Source organism: Danio rerio, chromosome 4 (genome assembly GCF_052040795.2).
Source record: "Danio rerio strain M-AB ecotype USA chromosome 4, GRCz13ab, whole genome shotgun sequence".
NCBI classification, from domain to species: domain Eukaryota; kingdom Metazoa; phylum Chordata; class Actinopteri; order Cypriniformes; family Danionidae; genus Danio; species Danio rerio.
Genome location: NC_141024.2, coordinates 72,870,001 through 72,892,500, shown reverse-complemented (window position 1 = coordinate 72,892,500; position 22,500 = coordinate 72,870,001). Strand labels below are relative to the sequence as shown.

The 22,500-nt window shown below is 34.8% G+C and overlaps 1 protein-coding gene across 5 annotated transcripts in view; it reads left to right on the top strand.

The window, feature by feature from the left end:
* The first annotated feature begins 2,692 nt into the window (after positions 1-2,692).
* Positions 2,693-22,500, top strand: part of phf21b (PHD finger protein 21B) — a 102,505-nt gene continuing 82,697 nt past the window's right edge. For 3 of the 5 annotated variants that reach the window (XR_015484053.2, XR_015943062.1, XM_087249974.2), the window contains exon 1: positions 2,693-3,022. Coding sequence is in view for 1 of the 5 variants with exons in the window: in XM_087249974.2 (XP_087106100.2) it covers positions 2,969-3,022 (54 nt within the window). In the remaining 4 variants the exon portion in view is untranslated. Of the gene's footprint in view, positions 3,023-3,336; positions 3,614-22,500 lie in introns of those variants that run through there. The other 2 variants (XR_015484055.2, XM_087249975.2) reach the window with 1 other exon arrangement.

The window sequence follows — 22,500 nt, the reverse complement described above, 5'->3', positions numbered from 1 at the left end:
CTTCATTTGGCCATTTGAATAAAAAAAAAAAAACACAATTAAAACATAATAATAACAGTATTAATGTTGAGCGTCACGATTTTTCAAGCCTCTCTTGTCAGAAAAGTACATTAGAAAATTAATGGATGGCAACAATAGCTAAAATAGTATTCAAATTAGCTTAACATGGTCCGCCTTCGGTGCTTCACACCTTTTCATTGCTCATTTTTTGGTTTCAAGAATAAAGCCTAAGATTGAGAATAAAAGTTCCTTGTAAAATGTTTTCTCTATTTAAAAACAATGCAGCAGCATCTCTTACGTCACATTGTATTATGACAATATTTGTTGGCATTGGCCAACATTGAAGTCACACCGAAGCGACAGCCGACAGAGGATTCTGCTTGGTCTTAAAGCCTTTTTTGATGGGACATTTTCATGATTTATGATGGCCTAGCAGTCAAAATAGGACAAATGAGCTCCTGTATGGGACAAATTCTGGACCTTTGTCAGTGAGGGGTGGGTCTTTCGAACCAACCAAACCCCCCCTGGCTATGGGCCTGTCATATAATCATTTGTAAAATACACTTGCATATAATTATTACAATGTAATAATGTAATTACATATATGCATTATACCATATAACATTATTTGTAAAGTTTAAACAATAATAATAACCGAGTTTTGTAGGGCTAGTTATGATTTTATAGCATTTTTAAAGCAAATTCATGGTAGTATATATATATATATAAATGCTTTTATTATCATTGAAAAGTATGAAAATTTTAAAAAAGTTGTTTTACTTCATATGAATAAAGCATCTAGCCATATAAATATATATATATATATATATATATATATATATATATATATATATATATATATATATATATATATATGCGCACACACACACACACACACACAATACTTTAACTTTTACTGTTTGATTGTTGACATTGATTGGTAAGCTATATATATATATATATATATATATATATATATATATATATATATATATATATATATATATATATATATAATTGTGTTTTAATTGTGTTTATATATATATATATATATATATATATAAATTGAGAAAATAATTGTAATTTTTTTTTATTTAAAAGTATAGAAATTCGCATACTCTGAATTCATGTTACATATAATAGTAACATATGTGTTATATAATAAAACATTTATAAAGCTCAAACATTTGGTATGTCCATAATATAATAATAAAAGAGTTATTGAATATAAAGTAGGACTATTTATGATTTATGAAATGTATTAAGCCCAATAAATAAATAAATAAATTAATTAATAAATACATAAATAAAATAAATAAAATAAATAAATAAATAAATAAATAAACAAAGTGGTTAGCAATCACTTCAATAGCATACTCTGAATTCATGTAATAAAAGCAGGAGCAAATGTTCGGCCAGTAATTTCATATCTCTGAAACGTGATATGAAATTACATTACGTAATAATGTAATTACATATATGCATTATACCATATAACATTATTTGTAAAGTTTAAACAATAATAATAACCGAGTTTTGTAGGGCTGGTTATGATTTTATAGCATTTTTAAAGCAAATTCATGGTAGTATATATATATATATATATATATATATATATATATATATATATATATATATATATATATATATATATATATATATATATAAATGCTTTATTTTATCATTGAAAAGTATGAAAATTTCAAAAAAGTTGTTTTACTTCATATGAATAAAGCATTTAGCTATATATATATATATATATATATATATATATATATATATATATATATATGCGCACACACACACACACACACAATACTTTAACTTTTCCTGTTTGATTGTTGACATTGATTGGTAAGCTATATATATATATATATATATATATATATATATATATATATATATATATATATATATATATATATATATATATATATATATATATATAATTGTGTTTATTTATATATATATATATATATATATATATATATATATAAATTGAGAAAATAATTGTAATTTTTTTTATTTAAAAGTATAGAAATTCGCATACTCTGAATTCATGTTACATATAATAATAACATATGTGTTATATAATAAAACATTTATAAAGCTCAAACATTTGGTATGTCCATAATCTAATAATAAAAGAGTTATTGAATATAAAGTAGGACTATTTATGATTTATGAAATGTATTAAGCCCAATAAATAAATAAATTAATTAATAAATACATAAATAAAATAAATAAAATAAATAAATAAATAAATAAATAAATAAATAAATAAAATAATAATAATAATAAATAATTAAATAAATAAATAAAATAAATAAATAAATAAATAAACAAAGTGGTTAGCAATCACTTCAATAGCATACTCTGAATTCATGTAATAAAAGCAGGAGCAAATGTTCGGCCAGTAATTTCCTATCTCTGAAACGTGCCCCTCTGCGCTGAACTTCATTTTGTGGAGAGTTTTAGTGCGGGAGCGCGCACGACTCCATCACCGCGAGAGAGCGCGTTCCCGCGACGGAGGAAGGGAGAGTTTCTTCTTTCGCTGCTCCATCCGGGAACTTCCAGAATTAGCATTGACAACCGGAGCACAACTTTTTCCTCAGGCAAAGTGAAATCCAGCCGCGCACTCGGACAAAATATAGTCCCGCACTTTCAACTCGAAGTCTGGGGAAAATCGAGCGTCGCGTTTCCGACAGGACAAGCGGACTACCCCCGTGTGGATTTCGGAGCGGATCTACGCGGCTGCTGGAGCGTTTGGCTCGCGTGCGGAGCACTTTTTGTTTACACTGGCGTAAAGTGGGTGATGAGTCTGACGGCCAGCAAAGAAGCGAGAACTTGCTGTGCAGCCCGAGTAGTTCTGGCGATTGTTATTGTCGCTTTTCAAAACACTTCCCTCACGCCACAAATAACGCGCATCGCGTCGGAAGTGGAGGAAAAGTGCTCTTGAAGTCGGAATATGGAGCTACAAGGCCTTCAAGAAGCACTGAAAGTAGAAGTCCAATGTCATCAGGTAAATAAAAAAGCCATTTTGTTCAAGCTTTCCTGGATTCTTTCATACACACACACACACACACACTCGAAGTCGGAGGTCGTACGCTTTTATTCGGTTGTAATTGGTGGCGTTTAAACGCTAACGCTCGCTTCATGACGCCATAATCACTTTGAGCGGAGGTTGTTTAAACGCTCTTTGGTGCACTTTGACGCGAGCGGCGCGTTTTCGCGATTTGCACTCATAATGCGGCGGTTTTGTGTAGCGTTCGGGACGAGACCTGAATATTTATGAGGCTGGAGCGGAGTCGCCACTCGCCGCTTTGTTCCTCCCTCACATCCTAACTTGAAACACTTTAAACCGAACGCGTTTGTCGGCGTTTCACTTAATTTAGGAACTAGTTGCACCGATGAGGCAGCACACACAGGTAATTCGCCTTTTGCTTGAAGCCTCGAGGGTGGCTACATTTGCCGCGGGAGAGAAACTTTCAATAGTTCGCTGTGCTTTGTCCTTTACGCGACTTTGGCGAATACAACGCAAGTTGTGTGTGTGTGGGAGTCTGAGGAGTTTGTTTATAAAGGACTTAAGGGTCAACAACACTGATTAACAGTGGTAAGTGGAAAACAAGTACTCTCCTTTGTGAAATACATACGACATGTGTCGTAAAACAACACTAAATGAGCAGGGTGGAGTGAATATACGATAAACTACAACAGCTGAATTCCCTAATTGTGTTGTGTTGTAAACCGCTACGCCTCCATTTTTAACGGGTCGACATGTTTCCGGAGAGTTTGCTTCGCAAACTTGCTCACTTTCTCAGACATGTTGCGTTAAAACACGGTTGTTTTACCTCAGTGTACACTTTATCTTCCTGAGAGGTTATATTTCTTGGTCACATGACGACGTGGTCGAATTTGATTCGATCCCATCAGTTCACTTTCCCCTTTTTTTTTTTTTTTTATAAATCCCGACTCAAAAGCAAGGTCATCAATAGCGTTCACGTTTAACGTGCTTCAATCATGTCTGCCTTTTATCATTTATGACCGCCAAATCCCTAAATCTAGCAGTCAGACCGAGTGTTCGGTAATGTAACCCCGCGTTCAGCACCTCGGACAGCGGCAGCATCTCAACACTGTCAAGACGTGCTACAGCCCCTGTTTGTAAAGCTTCTCGTTCTGTTTTGGGTGCACCTCTCAGTTTGATAGTGGAAGCTTCCATTTTGTGCCGAAGGGGTGTTGGTTTTTCTTCCTAACATGGAGCAAAAGTCTGCAGAGTTTCTGGCTGGGGGGGGAGGGCTCATTCATGGCCATTCTGGAGAGGGGGAAGGGAGGAGAAAGCACTAGTCAGCATCACCACACACACACACAAACCTCAGTAGGCCTCAAAACACAGTCCTTATTAGATGTCTCCTCATTAATAGCGTCTGTCACTGCTCTTGCATTGTCATTTCACGGACTAAGAGTGGAGTGAATGCTGTGGGAGAGATGCTATGATATGCGAAAATGCATGGGATGGTGTTTACTAATGCAAGCAGAATAACTGTTTTAGGTCTGGCTGACTATAGTCAGTGGTTTTGATTACTATGTACTTAATGGATCCTGTTGTGATATGTTTAATGAGCATCAGCATCGTAAATCTGTAAAAGTTTTTAATATTTAGATTTAAAGCAAAACGTATGAACGTTTACATGTGTTTATGTGTGTGTGTTATATTATCCTTGCTTCAAATGACTTGTTCGAGGTGTTTCGCCTATAGGGACAGCAAATTTGACGTTATTCTCTCCTCTGGATGCGGTTATCAGTCTCGCACTATTTACATTATTTTTCTGACAGTCTTGATAACACCATCATGGAGTTTTTCTGTCATTATTTCAGCAAATACGATTGTAAAATTATATATTTGTAAGTTTCCCCAACTATAAAAGAAAGGGTCGGTGTACCTACATACATGCTTTTACGTTGTAGTTATTTAGAGGCATGGGACGATAACCGTTTATACGGCGGTTTGGGAATGTCAGGGTTTTAAAACCGCACACGTTTTCTGTATTAGCGTTCCTAAGGTATGTGTAAGATTTTTTATTTACGTTTTCTTTTGTTTTTTTAAGACTACAGAATCTCCATCAGAATAAAATAGCCAAAGATGTCTTGTAAATTGTAAATAAATCAGTGTTTCCAGGGCTCAACATCCCGAGGCCAGCGTGAAAGACACTCGGGACAGTAGACAGGAATGTTATCTATCGGCCAGTAACGATGAGCACGTTTTTTTTTTTGTAACCTGGTAACAACCAGTAAAGCGAAAAGACGGCAACATGGCAGCAAAATCAAACAATGAGGCTAAAAGAAAACGTCTGTTTCTAAAGCCTTAGAAGCAGACAATTACATGGGGACGACATTAAGAAACTGAAAAAAAGAACAAACAAATAAAACAGTTGTCAGCTTGGCAAGCCATTTTTACAAAAATAATTTAGAATTGCATTAAAACACCAGCACATTTTTCATACTGCTCTTTCATTTGCATAAAATCTGAATAATAACATATGTATTATATATATATATATATATATATATATATGAAAAAATTATATATATATATATATATATATATATATATATATATATATATATGAAAAAATTATATATATATATATATATATATATATATATATATATATATATATATATATATATATATATATACATACATATATATATATATATATATATTAGAGCAGTAATCACAATACTGTGATTTTTTTTATCCAAGGAGGATAAAATAGCGAAACCCTATTGACGTTGTTTGTGTCGGCTTGTATTTCATGAGACCGTAAAAATACAAAAAAATGCCTCTGTCGACATTTTCACACTATTTGATTCGATTTATTAAAGTCACACAAGTGGCGATTACACATCTGAATTTTGCTCATTATACACTACCCAAAATCCAATATACACAGATGGATCAAAAAAGGACGGCCATGTTTCTGCAGCAATAGTAATGGGTCAATCACACCACGGCATTCGCATTCCTGATCAAAGCTCAATCTTTACAGCTGAAGCTAAGGCACTCTTTTTAGCGCTGGAACACATTGAAAATGCTGAAGGACACCATTTTTAAATTTTCTCTGATTCTAAATCTTGTCTACAGACATTAAATTCTTTTAAACGGGAGCATCCCATTATTATTGACTTTTTTATCAAAGTGAATGAATTACAGAGAAAGTTTTATAATATAGTCTTCTGCTGGATCCCAGGACATACTGGACTACTTGGGAATGAACAAGCTGACAAAGCCGCCAAAACAGCCCTAACAGGAAAGCTGAAGGAGTGCAAAATCCCACCTTCGGATCTTAAGCCACTAATAAAAGGATATATTCACAACAAATGGCAATCAGAATGGGATCAGTGCCCAGAAAATAAACTTTCTAAAATTCAACCTGAAATTGGAAAAAAAAATCTAATTTATTTTTTAAGTCAAGACACGATGAGATTGTGTATAGAAGATGCCGCATTGGACACACGAGACTCACACATGAAGATTTACTCAAAGGAGAAGAACCCCCAAAATGCCTTTATTGCAACAGAAACCAAACAGTTAAACGTTCTCTTGTGGAATGCCCCATTTTTAATGTTATCAGACAACAATATTTATCTGGAGGGACTTTAAAGGAAATATTTTTAAACGTGAATCCATCTAAAGTTGTAGAATTTTTATCAAAAGGAAATCTTAAAAAACTGTTTTAGATTTTTATCTTATATATTATCATTATTATTTATATATTTTACCTTGTACATTATTTATTGCTGTTGATGACTTTCAATTGTTAGAATATTTTTACTTGATCTATTTTCCTTTTGCCATGACATAGCCATAGACGCTGAAATGGCAATAAAATTAAAACTCTCTCTCTGCTCGTTATACATTTATTAACATATTTAAAATGTTTAAATTCTAGATTCACAGGCATAATTTTGCCACCATTTAAAATATGTGGCTAAGATATAGCTATTAACTTTTTAGGTTTTTTTAGTGGGGCCAGTGAAAATTTTGGCAGGGCAAGTAAAAATCTCAACCAATGGCCCGATCGGACCCGTATAAAAAATCCTTAGCGTTGAACCCTGGTTTCTGAAACTAATGAAGACAGCATGATTCATTTTAACTATTTAGCCTGACATGTTTACTGCTCCAAAATATTTGAAATCTTTCTCAAAATAAAAGCTACTGAGTTCAAAAGGGCACAAAAGGTTTTGTTTTTATCCAGGCATTTAAATGTGTGTATATATATATATATATATATATATATATATATATATATATATATATATATATATATATACTGTATATATATTTATTTATATATATATATATATATATATATATATATATATACACATTATATTAACATTATATTGAATTATCGGTTTATATTTTCCAGAACAACTAGCCACAGAGTTATGGAACCAGAAAAATATCAATCTGTAAGCATGTTTTATACTTTAAATGAAGGAAATAAACATGCGTTATGGATGTGACAAAAAAAAAGTCTGCGTGTTTACAGTCTACGACACACTTTGTAGAAATTCTGTGATTTAAACTGCACAACCCAAAAGAAACAATGATAATCAAAAGGATAAGAGTCGGCTCGAAAAACACCAATGATTGGGTTTATTTTATTTGATATTTTCACATTTCTTTGGTAAAAGTGTCGTTATGGATGTGACGGATGTGAAATTGCCACTTGTGTGACTTTGGTGAATTAAATATAATAGTTTGAAAACATTAACCGATGCATTTTTGAGTATTTTTAAATTACTGTAAATACTTGCTTACCCCAAAAAAAACAGAAACAGCTTCCGTATTTTGGTGAAAACTTAAATTTTTTTTTATGGCAAGGATGACATTTGCACGGAATTTGCTCATATATATATATATCGGTTAATATATATATATATATATCGGTTAATATATATATATATATATATATATATATATATATATATATATATATATAATTGAGAAAATAATTGTCATTTTTGAATTTAAAAGTATAGATATTCGCATACTCTGAATTCATGTTTCATATAATAACATATGTATATATATATATATATATATATATATATATATATATATATATATATATATATATATATATATGAAAAAATAATTATATATATATATATATATATATATATATATATATATATATATATTAGAGCAGTAATCACAATACTGTGATTTTTTTTATCCAAGGAGGATAAAATAGCGAAACCCTATTAACGTTGTTTGTGTCGGCTTGTATTTCATGATACCGTAAAAATACAAAAAAATGCCTCTGTCGACATTTTCACACTATTTGATTCGATTTATTAAAGTCACACAAGTGGCGATTTCACATCTGTAACGAAGCCTTTTCCTTATAAATGCAAAAATATATATATAAATAAAAGATATATATATATATATATATATATATATATATATATATATATGAAATCGATCGAAATTCATGCTCAATCTCGATTATCGAATCAAAAAAATGGCATCGTTGCAATCGAGAATCGAAACGCAATCGAGAACCGTAACGCATCCGTGACTTTGGAATCGAAAATGTAATCGAATCGAGAATTTTGAGGATCGTGACACCCTTACATGTTGCCATTCCCATATTACTGTCGTGCTGTTTTTCCTTGATATTAGCTTGTCCATTAATGCTTTTAAAGCAGCAGACACCATCATCCCGCTCGTCTGCGCTTCCCTGTTTGTTTGTTTGTTATTGTGCGCCATTCCTGTCAACGTTGAGATCTGAAAATAAGGCATATGCACACCATAATAAGGGAATCCCCTCGACCTTTCTTTTAAAAAAAAAAAATCCCCAAATTATTAATTTGTTCAATATAAATAAACGGTTAAATGATCAGCGATATGTTTTATTATTACTATTTACAAAAGAAAAAATAAATAGTATTCATTAGCCAACAGTTAAAATGAATAGCTATTATAATCAAATAGAACCAAGCTATCAAATCTCATTAGCCGTTTCTCCACTGTATAACGTACACGTTCTGATTAAAGAGCAACGAACAAATCTCTTATTTATTTAGATATTCGTTTGATTACGTTAAATAACAGAGGTGTCACTTAAAAACACATCTAACGTTATGATGAAAGTATTCGACTGCTTTCCTAACCGTTTATGCTCATTTAGGACGAAATTTGTTGTGTTTGAAAAAAGAAAGTGTATATATATATACTGCTATCAGCCAATCAGATTTGAGAACCAGATAGTGTTGTTGTCTAAATATAAATCAAATACATGAAAAGGCGACTACGCCACAGTTCCGACACCAAAGATCCAAAAAAAGTCAAATTTATTTACATAAAAGGCCGCTTATGGGCTTCTGTATTTCGTGATTCACATTTGTTTGCGTTTATTTACGGTCATGGGATGTTTATCTCCTGTCTGCCGACTTCAGATGTTGGAAATGTAGCCGTGCAGTTTAGCAGAGGGTCTTTTAGCGAGCAATATATCGTGTAAGAAATGAAATATGGAGAATTAAGGTTGACTAACAGAAAAAGGGCGACACGGTGGCTCAATGGTGTTAGAAGGTCACTGGTTCGAGCCCCGGCTGGGTCTGTGTGGAGTTTAGGTGAACTGGATAAACTAAATAGTGCATGAGTGTGAATGTGATTGTGTATGGGTGTTTCCCAGTGCTGGGTTGCTGCTGGAGTTGCTGCATAAAACATATGCTGGAATAGTTGGCGGTTCATTCCGCTGATGAATAAACGGACTAAGCCGGAGGAAAATGAATGAGTGAATGAATTAAATAATAAAACCGCGCTCAACAATAAGGAGGCCAGCCTGAGAGGCGCTCGGGACAGTAGACAGGATCGTTACTGGCCCGATTAGGCCAGGGCTGCTTTGTTGAATTTTTCTGCGACTACTTTACTGTCTTTAGAACCAACAAACTCAGAAACAGTTTGCGCATTTAAGCCTTTCAATGCTACCTTCTCGATGATGTCGTAAACGCCATATTGCTTTTTGGTTCCTTTTGTCGGATCGGATGTTGTGAGCACGTTATTTTTGTCATATTATGGTAACAACCAGTACATTGAAGAGACGGCAACATCAAATTATGAGGCTTGAAGAAAAAGTCTTTGAAGCAGACACTAACGTGGTTACAAAACGACAAAAACAAGTGACGTTTTAATAATTTAATAATAAATAAATAAATCATTTAGAACTGCAATAAAACACCTGCACTTTTTCCATACTGCTCTTCTTGTTTAAGTTTTGCTCATTATAAAATTATTTAAAATGTTTAAATATTTAAATTCTAGAGTTATTTTTCACACATTATTTAAAATACGAGGATAAGAAATAGCTATTAACGTTTTTTTTTTGGTGAGGCTAGAAATTTTTTTGGCAGGGCAAGTAAAAATCTGAACCACTGGCCTGATCAAGCCAGTAGAAAAAAATCCTTAGCGTTGAACCCAGCCTGATCTCACGAGAAAACGTAAGTATTTTACGTTTTGCCAGTTTCGTGGCTAATTTGCACGAATTCGTACGAGTTTAGTCGTACGAAAATGTACGATTTTAAAAAGGAGGGGTGGCACCAAACCCCACCCCTAAACCCAAACGTCATCGGGTGATGAGCAAATCGTACCAAATTGTACGAATTAGATCGTACGAATTCATTACGAATTAATCACTAAATCAAAAAGTCACGAATTGCCGTGAGATTGTGTGGTTGAACCCCGTAAAAGCAGCCTGGCCTTTAAGTAGTCAGTAGTTTACCACACCAACACACGATATCATCACAACTATTAAAAACGTCAATAAAAGTCGCCTTTTGGAACTTTTCAACGATAAAAATTGTTGGAGGAAAGATCGAAATCCCGAGATCGATGAATCCCAAAATACAGAACTGACGGAAATTTGATTTAGATGCGAGCATGCTTATTTAGGCTAATCATTAGATTTGCGAGGATGTATTCTGCTCCTATAGCTAGCTAGACGTTCGATTTTTAATCATTTTGGTCCTCCATATTAATACTAGAGGAATCGTCCATCGAAAGGCAGATGATCTGAGGAAGCAGACCTCCATGCTTTATTAGCAGAGAACATCAGAACTGAAGCCTTTGTAAGTATCTCGTGTTCCCCGCAGGGTACAACGTCTTTCATCCAAATATAAGCATCTATCTCAGCTTGTGGGTTTTTCTTTTTAATAAACATTGCGCGAGAGGGTTTTGCATTGTTGTCTTCTTGCCGCTTGTTGCATCACTGATCCAGAAATGCTCATAAACTTGAGTCTCGAGCTTTGATTTTTCCTCTCCTCCACTCAGTTTCTGCGTCCTCCCGGGGGCTTACAGATCCTTCCCAAAATTATGCCCGTGTGTGTTCGCTTTGAAAAATGAATTGTATGGGTTTTTTCTCGTATTTTTTTTCAGGAGGAACAGATTAAGGTTCAGCTTCCTGCGAAGATGTTAATGCATCTGTTTGTTTATTTAGATCTCGCGAGCTACTCGCGTTTCCATTTGATAAATGAAGAGTTCCCTTTAAACCTCGTTTTGTAGACCCAGAAGACAGAAAAGCATTTTGTTGTCGCTTGACAACAGTTCAGCGGTGTGTGTGTGTGTGTGTGTGTGTGTAGAGGGATTTCTGTTACTGTTTACATGTAAAAGATTTAGAGTGCAACTGTAAGGGCAATTGCTCTTGCGTGACCAAAATAAAAGAAAAAAGATTGTGCGTATAAACTCACTTAAAACAGTTAATCGACACACACATGATCCACGGATTAATACATGGTTATTCACTTGTAAATGAATCCTAAATTTGTAACGATCACAGAGAGATCGCCTCTCGCTTCATTCAAATCACATGTATGAAAGCGCATTTAGGCTGTAAAATATAATGAGGACTGAAGAAGTTGGAGTGGGTTATTCAGGATGTGGTGGGTTTCTTAGGTTATTAAAGGTGTTTTCTGACACTGCTTGTTTAGCCTGGATTAATGCATTCAGTGTAAGCTGCAAGATCGATCATTAAAAGATCAGGATCTCAACACCCACGCAACATCAATTATAAATGATGCTTATAAATCCTTCGAATTGCTGCATTCAAATCTGAAAACACAAAAATCAAGAAAGAGATTCGGCCTTTAGTTTATAAACCGTCAAATAACACAGACGTACTGGGAGAAGAGTTTATAGTTTAGATAAATAAAATAGTTTAGATAAGTAGCTATTCTGCTTTGCTAATGTGTCGTGACATGATCACAAGTGACTCGTAAAGGGACTGGTTGAGGAGACTGATGAGTTTGATGCATGTTATGCCTTATTCAGACAATAAGAACAACGATTTTCTTATATAATAATAAGAAGAACCCCTTTTCCCTCCCTTAAAATAACAAAAGTAGATTCCGACACATCTTAAATAAAAAGTTTAGGTTGGGCTTGTTAAAATAGAGCTCAGTTTGTTTGCCTTTTGCCTCACAGTCTTGCTTAGAAAAATAACATGTCTATTTATTGGCCCATACATCAGCCTCCAAACATAAAGAGTTATCGGTAATATCGGTATTAATAATGGGTATTAGATAAAATGTTCATATCGGTGCATCCCAAGTTCAAGAATAATCAAAGTCTGTGTTTTGCAGCGTGGTGAGAAAATACTTCAGCTAGCATCACAACAAACGGAAAAAATAGAGTTATCGCTAATATCGGTACCGATTATCGGTATTAGTCAAAATGTTCAAATAGGTGCATCGCAAGCTCAAGAATAATCAAAGTCTGTGTTTTGCAGTGTGGTGAGAGAACTTCTCTGCTAGCATCATAAAAAACGTAAAACATAGAAATATTGCTAATAGCGGTATTGATTATGGCTTATTGGTATTAGTCAAAATTTTCATATCGGTGCATTGCAAGTTTAAGAATAATCAAAGTCTGTTTTGCAGCGTGATGAGAAAATACTTCAGCTAGCATCATAAAAAAACGTAAAACATAAGGTTATCGCTAACATCGGTATTGATTATCGGTTATCGGTATTAGCCTAAATGTTCATATCGGTGCATCCCAAGATCAAGAATAATCAAAGTCTGTGTTTTGCAGCGTGGTGAGAGAATTCTTCAGCTAGCATCATAAAAACATAAAACATAGAGTTATCGCTAATATCGGTATCAATTATCGGTATTAGTCAAAATGTTCACATCGGTGCATCGCAAGCTCAAAAATAATCAAAGTCTGTGTTTTGCAATGTGGTGAGAGAACTCCTCTGCTAGCATCATAAAAAATCTAAAACATAGAGATATTGCTAATAGCAGTATTGATTATCGGTTATCGGTATTAGTCAAAATGTTCAAATAGGTGCATCGCAAGCTCAAGAATAATCAAAGTCTGTGTTTTGCAGTGTGGTGAGAGAATTCTTCTGCTAGCACCATAAAAAACGTAAAACAGAGATATTGCTAATAGCGGTATTGATTATCGATTATCGGTATTAGTCAAAATGTTCATATCAGTGCATTGCAAGTTTAAGAATAATCAAAGTCTGTTTTGCAGCACAGTGAGAAAATACTTCAGCTAGCATCATGAAAAAACGTAAAACATAAGGTTATCGCTAATATCGGTATTGATTATCGGTTATCGGTATTAGCCAAAATGTTCATATCGGTGCATCCCAAGTTCAAGAATAATCAAAGTCTGTGTTTTGCAGCGTGGTGAGAAAATACTTCAGCTAGCATCATAACAAACGAAAAAAATAGAGTTATCGCTAATATCGGTATCGATTATCGGTATTAGTCAAAATGTTCAAGTATGTGCATCGCAAGCTCAAGAATAATCAAAGTCTGTGTTTTGCAGTGTGGTGAGAGAATTCCTCTGCTAGCATCATAAAAAACGTAAAACATAGAGATATTGCTAATAGCGGTATTGATTATCGACTATCGGTATTAGTGAAAATGTTCATATCGGTGCATTGCAAGTTTAAGAATAATCAAAGTCTGTTTTGCAGCGCGGTGAGAAAATACTTCAGCTAGCATCATAAAAAAACGTAAAACAAAAGGTTATCGCTAATATCGGTATTGATTATCGGTTATCGGTATTAGCCAAAATGTTCATATCGGTGCATCCCAAGATCAAGAATAATCAAAGTCTGTGTTTTGCAGCGTGGTGAGAGAATTCTTCAGCTAGCATCATAAAAACATAAAACAGAGTTATCGCTAATATCGGTATCGATTATCGGTATTAGTCAAAATTTCAAATAGGTGCATCGCAAGCTCAAGAATAATCAAAGTCTGTGTTTTGCAGTGTGGTGAGAGAATTCCTCTGCTAGCATCATATAAAACGTAAAACATAGAGATATTGCTAATAGCGGTATTGATTATTGATTATCAGTATTAGTCAAAATGTTCATATCGGTGCATTGCAAGTTTAAGAATAATCAAAGTCTGTTTTGCAGCGTGATGAGAAAATACTTCAGCTAGCATCATAAAAAAACGTAAAACATAAGGTTATCGCTAATATCGGTATTGATTATCGGTTATCGGTATTAGCCAAAATGTTCATATCGGTGCATCCCAAGATCAAGAATAATCAAAGTCTGTGTTTTGCAGTGTGGTGAGAGAATTCCTCTGCTAGCATCATAAAAACGTAAAACATAGAGATATTGCTAATAGCGGTATTGATTATGGCTTATTGGTATTAGTCAAAATGTTCATATCGGTGCATTGCAAGTTTAAGAACAATCAAAGTCTGTTTTGCAGTGCGGTGAGAAAATACTTCAGCTAGCATCATAAAAAAAACGTAAAACATAAGGTTATCGCTAATATCGGTATTGATTATCGGTTATCGGTATTAGCCAAAATGTTCATATCGGTGCATCCCAAGTTCAAGAATAATCAAAGTCTGTGTTTTGCAGCGTGGTGAGAGAATTCTTCAGCTAGCATCATAAAAACATAAAACAGAGTTATCGCTAATATCGGTATCGATTATCGGTATTAGTCAAAATGTTCAAATAGGTGCATCGCAAGCTCAAGAATAATCAAAGTCTGTGTTTTGCAGTGTGGTGAGAGAATTCCTCTGCTAGCATCATATAAAACGTAAAACATAGAGATATTGCTAATAGCGGTATTGATTATCGACTATCGGTATTAGTGAAAATGTTCATATCGGTGCATTGCAAGTTTAAGAATAATCAAAGTCTGTTTTGCAGCGCAGTGAGAAAATACTTCAGCTAGCATCATGAAAAAACGTAAAACATAAGGTTATTGCTAATATCGGTATTGATTATCGGTTATCGGTATTAGCCAAAATGTTCATATCGGTGCATCCCAAGATCAAGAATAATCAAAGTCTGTGTTTTGCAGCATGGTGAGAAAATACTTTAGCTAGCATCATAACAAACGAAAAAAATAGAGTTATCGCTAATATCGGTATCGATTATCGGTATTAGTCAAAATGTTCATATCGGTGCATCGCAAGTTTAAGAATAATCAAAGTCTGTGGTTTGCAGCGTAGTGAAAAAATACTTCAGCTAGCATCATAAAAAAACCCTAAAAGATAGTTATTGCTAATATCAGTACAGATTATCGGTTATCAGTATTAGCCAAAATGTTCATATCGGTGCATCGCAAGTTCAAGAATATTCAAAGTCTGTTTTGCAGCGTGGTGAGAAAATATTTTAGCTAGCATAAAAAAAAAGTAAATCATAGAGATATTGCTAATAGCGGTATCGATTATCGGTTATTAGTATAAGCCAAAATGTTCATATTGGTGCATCGCAAGTTTAAGAATAATCAAAGTCTGTTTTGCAGCGCGGTGAGAAAATACTTCAGCTAGCATCATAAGAACCGTAAAAAACAGAGTTATCGCTAATAAAGGTAACGTTTATCAGTATTAGCCAAAATGTTCATATTGGTGCATCCCAAGTTCAAGAATAGTCAAAGTCTGTTTTGCAGCGTGGTGAGAGAATTCTTCAGCTAGCATCATAAAAATACGTAAACCATAGCATTATCGTTAAAATCGGTATCGATTATCGGTATTAGCAAAAATGTTCATATCGGTGCATCCCAAGATTATCACAGCTACTTAATCGCATCGACAATTTCCTCATTTAAAATAAAACCCCAGATCGATATTTAGCAACAAGTTCATCCATATTTGATCACACAAACCGGTCTTATCCAGCGCTAACACAGTCTGAAATTAAATTTGACCTACAAAAATAGTCTTACACCGACTCGATTTTGGTGCGTTAGATTAAAAAAGACATGTAGTAACATTTCAAAGCTGCTTTAACACAAGCACATGAAGATGACGGATGGCCAGCGGAAGCTTAATTCGAGTGAATCTAATTGATTTGTTGTGTTTTTTAGCCTGTCTTTGTGTCTCGTAGCAACACCGTCTGCGGTAAATCATTCATCTGGTTATTTCTGTTGATGCGTTTGCCCTCTATTATCGCCAAACGCTTATGCGACGTCATTAAGCGATGTAAGTGATTCATGTCAGCGGTAAAACATTAGGGCTGACCAAAGTGATCAGGTTTGTCAGAGCGCTGATCTGTGTGTCCACTCGGAAATAACGCTGCTTAAACACGGCTGTTAATAATGCGGACGGTAACGTAAATTGCCGTTGAACAGTAGAGTAAACACCTGCATGCGTGTGGATGTACTATATTACCCACTGGTGACCTATCAAAGCATCGCTCCCTCACCTCTGTGACACTAGAGGCAGCATTGCAGGCGTGTAAAGATACAACTTCTCCTCATCAATCATTAACCAGCCCTTATGTATTTTAAGGGCACTTCAATAATGCATCCACTACTGATGGCCTAGAAGAGCATTCAGATTAGAACATGAGAGGTGAGAGAAGCGTCCAACAATACACACACCCTCCAAATAAACTTTGGACATCGACCTCTATTCAGCATTAATGAAATAAATGACTACTTTTTAAAAATGAGCTGAAACGAGAGAAATATTTAGAGTTTTCTTGCAAGAACTCAGTTGTTTTATTTTTGATCCACTTAAATTCAGAATGAGAGTTTAGTTCCTATCCATATTGACCTAGAAAGGATCTGTATTAGTACACAAGGGAACTACAGAAGGGTCAAGCTTGAAACATTCAAATTATCGAAAATCTTTGGTTGTTTATGAGCGAGATGCTAACGGTCTAATCCGTTTCCATGTTCTATGCTAAGCTAAGCTAAGCTTAAAGTGCTCCTGCCAGACAAGGTAACTACAGAAGGGTCAAGCTTTAAACATTAAAATTAGAGAAAATCTTTGGTTATTTATGAGTGAGATGCTAACGGTCTAATCCGATTCAATGATCTATGCTAAGCTAAGCTAAAAGTGCTCCTGTCAGACAAGGGAACTATAGAAGGTTCAAGTTTTAAACATTAAAATTATTGAAAATCTTTGGTTAATCATCAGCAAGATGCTAACGGTCTAATCAGATTCAATGATCTATGCTAAGCTAAGCTAAGCTTAAAGTGCTCCTGCCAGACAAGGTAACTACAGAAGGGTCAAGCTTTAAACAATAAATTATCAAAAATCTTTGGTTATTTATGAGTGAGATGCTAACGGTCTAATCAGATTCAATGATCTATGCTAAGCTAAGCTAAAAGTGCTCCTGTCAGACAAGATAACTACAGAAGGGTCAACCTTTATACATTAAAATTAGTGAAAATCTTTGGTTATTTATGAGCGAGAGGCTAACGGTCTAATCTGATTCAATGATCTATGCTAAGCTAAGCTAAAAGTGATCGTGTCAGACAAGTTAACTACAAAAGGGTCAAGCTTTAAACATTAAAATTAGTGAAAATCTTTGGTTATTTATGAGCGAGATGCTAACGGTCTAATCCGTTTCAATGATCTATGCTAAGCTAAGCTAAAAGTGCTCCTGTCAGACAAGGTAAATATAGAAAGGTCAAGCTTTATACATTAAAATTAGTGAAAATCTTTGGTTATTTATGAGTGAGATGCTAACGGTCTAATCAGATTCAATGATCTATGCTAAGCTAAGCTAAAAGATGCTCCTATCAGACAAGGTAAATATAGAAAGGTCAAGCTTTATACATTAAAATTAGTGAAAATCTTTGGTTATTTATGAGTGAGATGCTAACGGTCTAATCAGATTCAATGATCTATGCTAAGCTAAGCTAAAAGATGCTCCTATCAGACAAGGTAACTATAGAAAGGTCAAGCTTTAAATATTAAAATTAGTGAAAATATTTGGCTATTATGAGTGAGATGCTAACGGTCTAATCCGTTTCATTGATCTATGCTAAGCTAAGCTAAAAGTGCTTCTGTCAGACAAGGTAAATATAGAAAGGTCAAGCTTTATACATTAAAATTAGTGAAAATCTTTGGTTATTTATGAGCGAGATGCTAACGGTCTAATCCGATTCAATTATCTATGCTAAGCTAAGCTAAAAGTGCACCTGTTAGACAAGGTAACTACAGAAATCTGTTTCTATAGTCTATGCTAAGCTAAGCTAAAAGTGCTCCTGTCAGACAAGGTAACTATAGAAAGGTCAAGCTTTATACATTAAAATTAGTGAAAATCTTTGGTTATTTATGAGTGAGATGCTAACGGTCTAATCAGATTCAATGATCTATGCTAAGCTAAGCTAAAAGTGCTCCTGTCAGACAAGGGAACTATGGAAGGTTCAAGCTTTAAACATTAAAATTATTGAAAATCTTTGGTTAATCATCAGCGAGATGCTAACGGTCTAATCAGATTCAATGATCTATGCTAAGCTAAGCTAAAAGTGCTCCTGTCAGACAAGGGAACTATGGAAGGTTCAAGCTTTAAACATTAAAATTATTGAAAATCTTTGGTTAATCATCAGCGAGATGCTAATGGTCTAATCCATTTCAATGATCTATGCTAAGCTAAGCTAAAAGTGCTCCTGCCAGACAATGTAACTATAGAAGGGTAAACATTAAAATGAGTGAAAATCTTTGGTTATTTATGAGCGAGATGCTAACGGTCTAATCCGATTCAATGATCTATGCTAAGCTAAGCTAAGCTAGAAGTGCTCCTGTCAGACAAGGGAACTATAGAAGGGTCAAGCTTTAAACATTAAAATTAGAGAAAATCTTTGGTTATTTAAGAGTGAGATGCTAACGGTCTAATCCGATTCAATCATCTATGCTAAGCTAAGCTAAAAGATGCTCCTATCAGACAAGGTAACTATAGAAAGGTCAAGCTTTATACATTAAAATTATTGAAAATCTTTGGTTATTTATAAGTGAGATGCTAACGGTCTAATCAGATTCAATGATCTATGCTAAGCTAAGCTAAAAATGCTTCTGTCAGACAAGGGAACTATAGAAGGTTCAAGCTTTAAACATTCAAATTATCGAAAATCTTTGGTTGTTTATGAGCGAGATGCTAACGGTCTAATCTGTTTCCATGTTCTATGCTAAGCTAAGCTAAAATTGCTTCTGCCAGACAAGGGAACTACAGAAGGGTCAAGCTTTAAATATTAAAATTAATGAAAATCTTTGGTTATTTATGAGCGAGAGGCTAACGGTCTAATCCGATTCAATGATCTATGCTAAGCTAAGCTAAAAGTGCTTCTGCCAGACAAGGTAACTATCGAAGGGTCAAGCTTTAAATATTAAAATTATTGATAATCTTTGGTTATTTATGAGTGAGATGCTAACGGTCTAATCCGATTCAATTATCTATGCTAAGCTAAGCTAAAAGTGCTCCTGTCAGACAAGGTAACTACAGAAGGGTCAAGCTTTAAATATAAAAATTAGTGAAAATCTTTGGTTATTTATGAGCGAGATGCTAACGGTCTAATCCGATTCAATGATCTATGCTAAGCTAAGCTAAGCTAGAAGTGCTCCTGTCAGACAAGGGAACTATAGAAGGGTCAAGCTTTAAACATTAAAATTAGAGAAAATCTTTGGTTATTTATGAGTGAGATGCTAACGGTCTAATCCGTTTCAATGATCTATGCTAAGCTAAGCTAAAAGATGCTCCTATCAGACAAGGTAACTATAGAAAGGTCAAGCTTTATACATTAAAATTATTGAAAATCTTTGGTTATTTATAAGTGAGATGCTAACGGTCTAATCCGATTCAATGATCTATGCTAAGCTAAGCTAAAAATGCTTCTGTCAGACAAGGGAACTATAGAAGGTTCAAGTTTTAAACATTCAAATTATCAAAAATCTTTGGTTGTTTATGAGCGAGATGCTAACGGTCTAATCCGTTTCCATGATCTATGCTAAGCTAAGCTAAAAGTGCTTCTGCCAGAGAAGGTAACTACAGAAGGGTCAAGCTATAAACATTAAAATTATCAATTTTTTTGGTTATTTATGAGCGAGATGCTAACGGTCTAACCCAATTCAATGATCTATGCTAAGCTAAGCTAAAAGTGCTCCTGCCAGACAAGGTAACTACAAAAGGGTCAAGCTTTAAACATTAAAATTATCAATTTTTTTGGTTATTTATGAGTGAGACGCTAACGGTCTAATCCGATTCAATGATCTATGCTAAGCTAAGCTAAAAGTGATCCTGTCAGACAATGTAACTACAGAAAGGTCAAGCTTTAAACATTAAAATTATCAAAGAATTTTGGTTATTTATGAGCGAGATGCTAACGGTCTAATCCGTTTCTATAGTCTATGCTAAGCTAAGCTAAAAGTGCTCCTGTCAGACAAGGTAACTACAGAAGGGTCAAGCTTTAAACATTAAAATTAGTGAAAATCTTTAGTTATTTATGAGCGAGATGCTAACGATTTAATCCGATTCAATGATCTATGCTAAGCTAAGCTAAGCTAAAAGTGCTCCTGTCAGACAGGGTAACTACAGAAGGGTCAAGCTTTAAATATTAAAATGCCAGGCTTCTGCCAGACCTGGAAATGGACTCAAAAATGGTAAAACTACACAGTTTAACTCCAGGGAAGCTGTAAAATAAGACTGCTTTTTAAAAAATAGTCTTCCTTTAACCAGGGGTCAGACTTTTACAGCTTTTTTTGGGCAGCCATTTTGTACAGTGTGAGAGATTGTGCGTACTGTATTGTTAGCAAGCGCTCAACCAGCTGCACTTCAGACTATGGCAGGCACACGGGTGCCAAAAGCTGGCAATGAGCCAATACTTTAGCCCAATGGCTACATTATTATGGTAGCCTGCATTGCGTAGATAAGCTCCAAATGCTATCGGTTCTGTCTTGACGCCGGAGAGTTTGAGATGACTCTAGAGCTGTCCGTTGCTGTTCATAAACCGCTCTAGCTAGCGACGGCAGAGGAAAACAGACGATTTCGAAAGCACAGTTGTATTGTTGCCTACTAGAGTTGATGCTGGTCATGCGTTATCATGAGAGCGACAAGTCGTTTGCATGTTAAATGTTGAAATTCAGTTGAAACCTCTGCCTATAATGCTTACATTAACTATAATCAGTGAATGTCTCTGTGCGTCCGACATCAGTTAGTACCGAGCAGTGCGCTCTCAGACTGTGTGTCCACCAAATGTGTGAAAATGGCCAGTTGTGCAGGGTTTTTTTTAACAATTCAGTTTATAATATGATGATTTTGCTCATAATAAAAGTCCAGCAATGTGCGAAATGAACTTAGTAAATGTTCATATTTTGATTTAGATTGTCGTTCATCTAGTGTGGGATGGTAGTATATTAGGGATGTAACGGTATCAGAATTTCACGGTACGGTAATACCTCGGTATGAATGTCACGGTACGGTATTTATTGAATCATTTACAGGAAAAAACAAAACTTATGAAAATACTCCAAAAAAGTGCCAAAAGTGTCAATGACAGACAAATTAGTCATCTATCTGTAAACTTTGAAACAGGAACTTCAATTTTAATAACAAAAAAATATTAAACCATGTAAAAAAATAAAGTTTCAATTTAGTATTGTTGAAAACTCATCACATTCAACATTTAATCACTCACTCACTTAGATAGAGATGGGTTTAAAGGAAAATTATCATATAAATATAATCTGGTAAAAGCTGGTATCTCTGGGTATTTACAATGTCCCCTGCAACAGAAAAAACCCTCTCATTTGGGACTGAGGTTTCTGGGACAAGAGAGATATGACTTGGCCCAGGTTGACAGCAGTGGGTAACGTTGTGCATTGTCTTTCCCCCACTTGAGAGGACAAACCATGAGTGAGATAGAGGTCTCATGTCTGCATCAATCTGAACAGTGTGCTGACAACACCGCTATTCAGTACGCGCGCGACAACACAGCTGATAAGATCTCGCGCGACAACACTGCTATTCAGTACACGCGCGACAACACAGCTGATAAGAACTCGCGCGACAACACCGCTATTCAGTACACGCGCGACAACACAGCTGATAAGAACTTGCGCGACAACACCGCTATTCAGTACACGCGCGACAACACAGCTGATAAGAACTCGCGCGACAACACCGCTATTCAGTACACGCGCGACAACACAGCTGATAACAACTCGCGCGACAACACCGCTATTCAGTACGCGCGCGGCGACAACACCCGCTTTAGGGT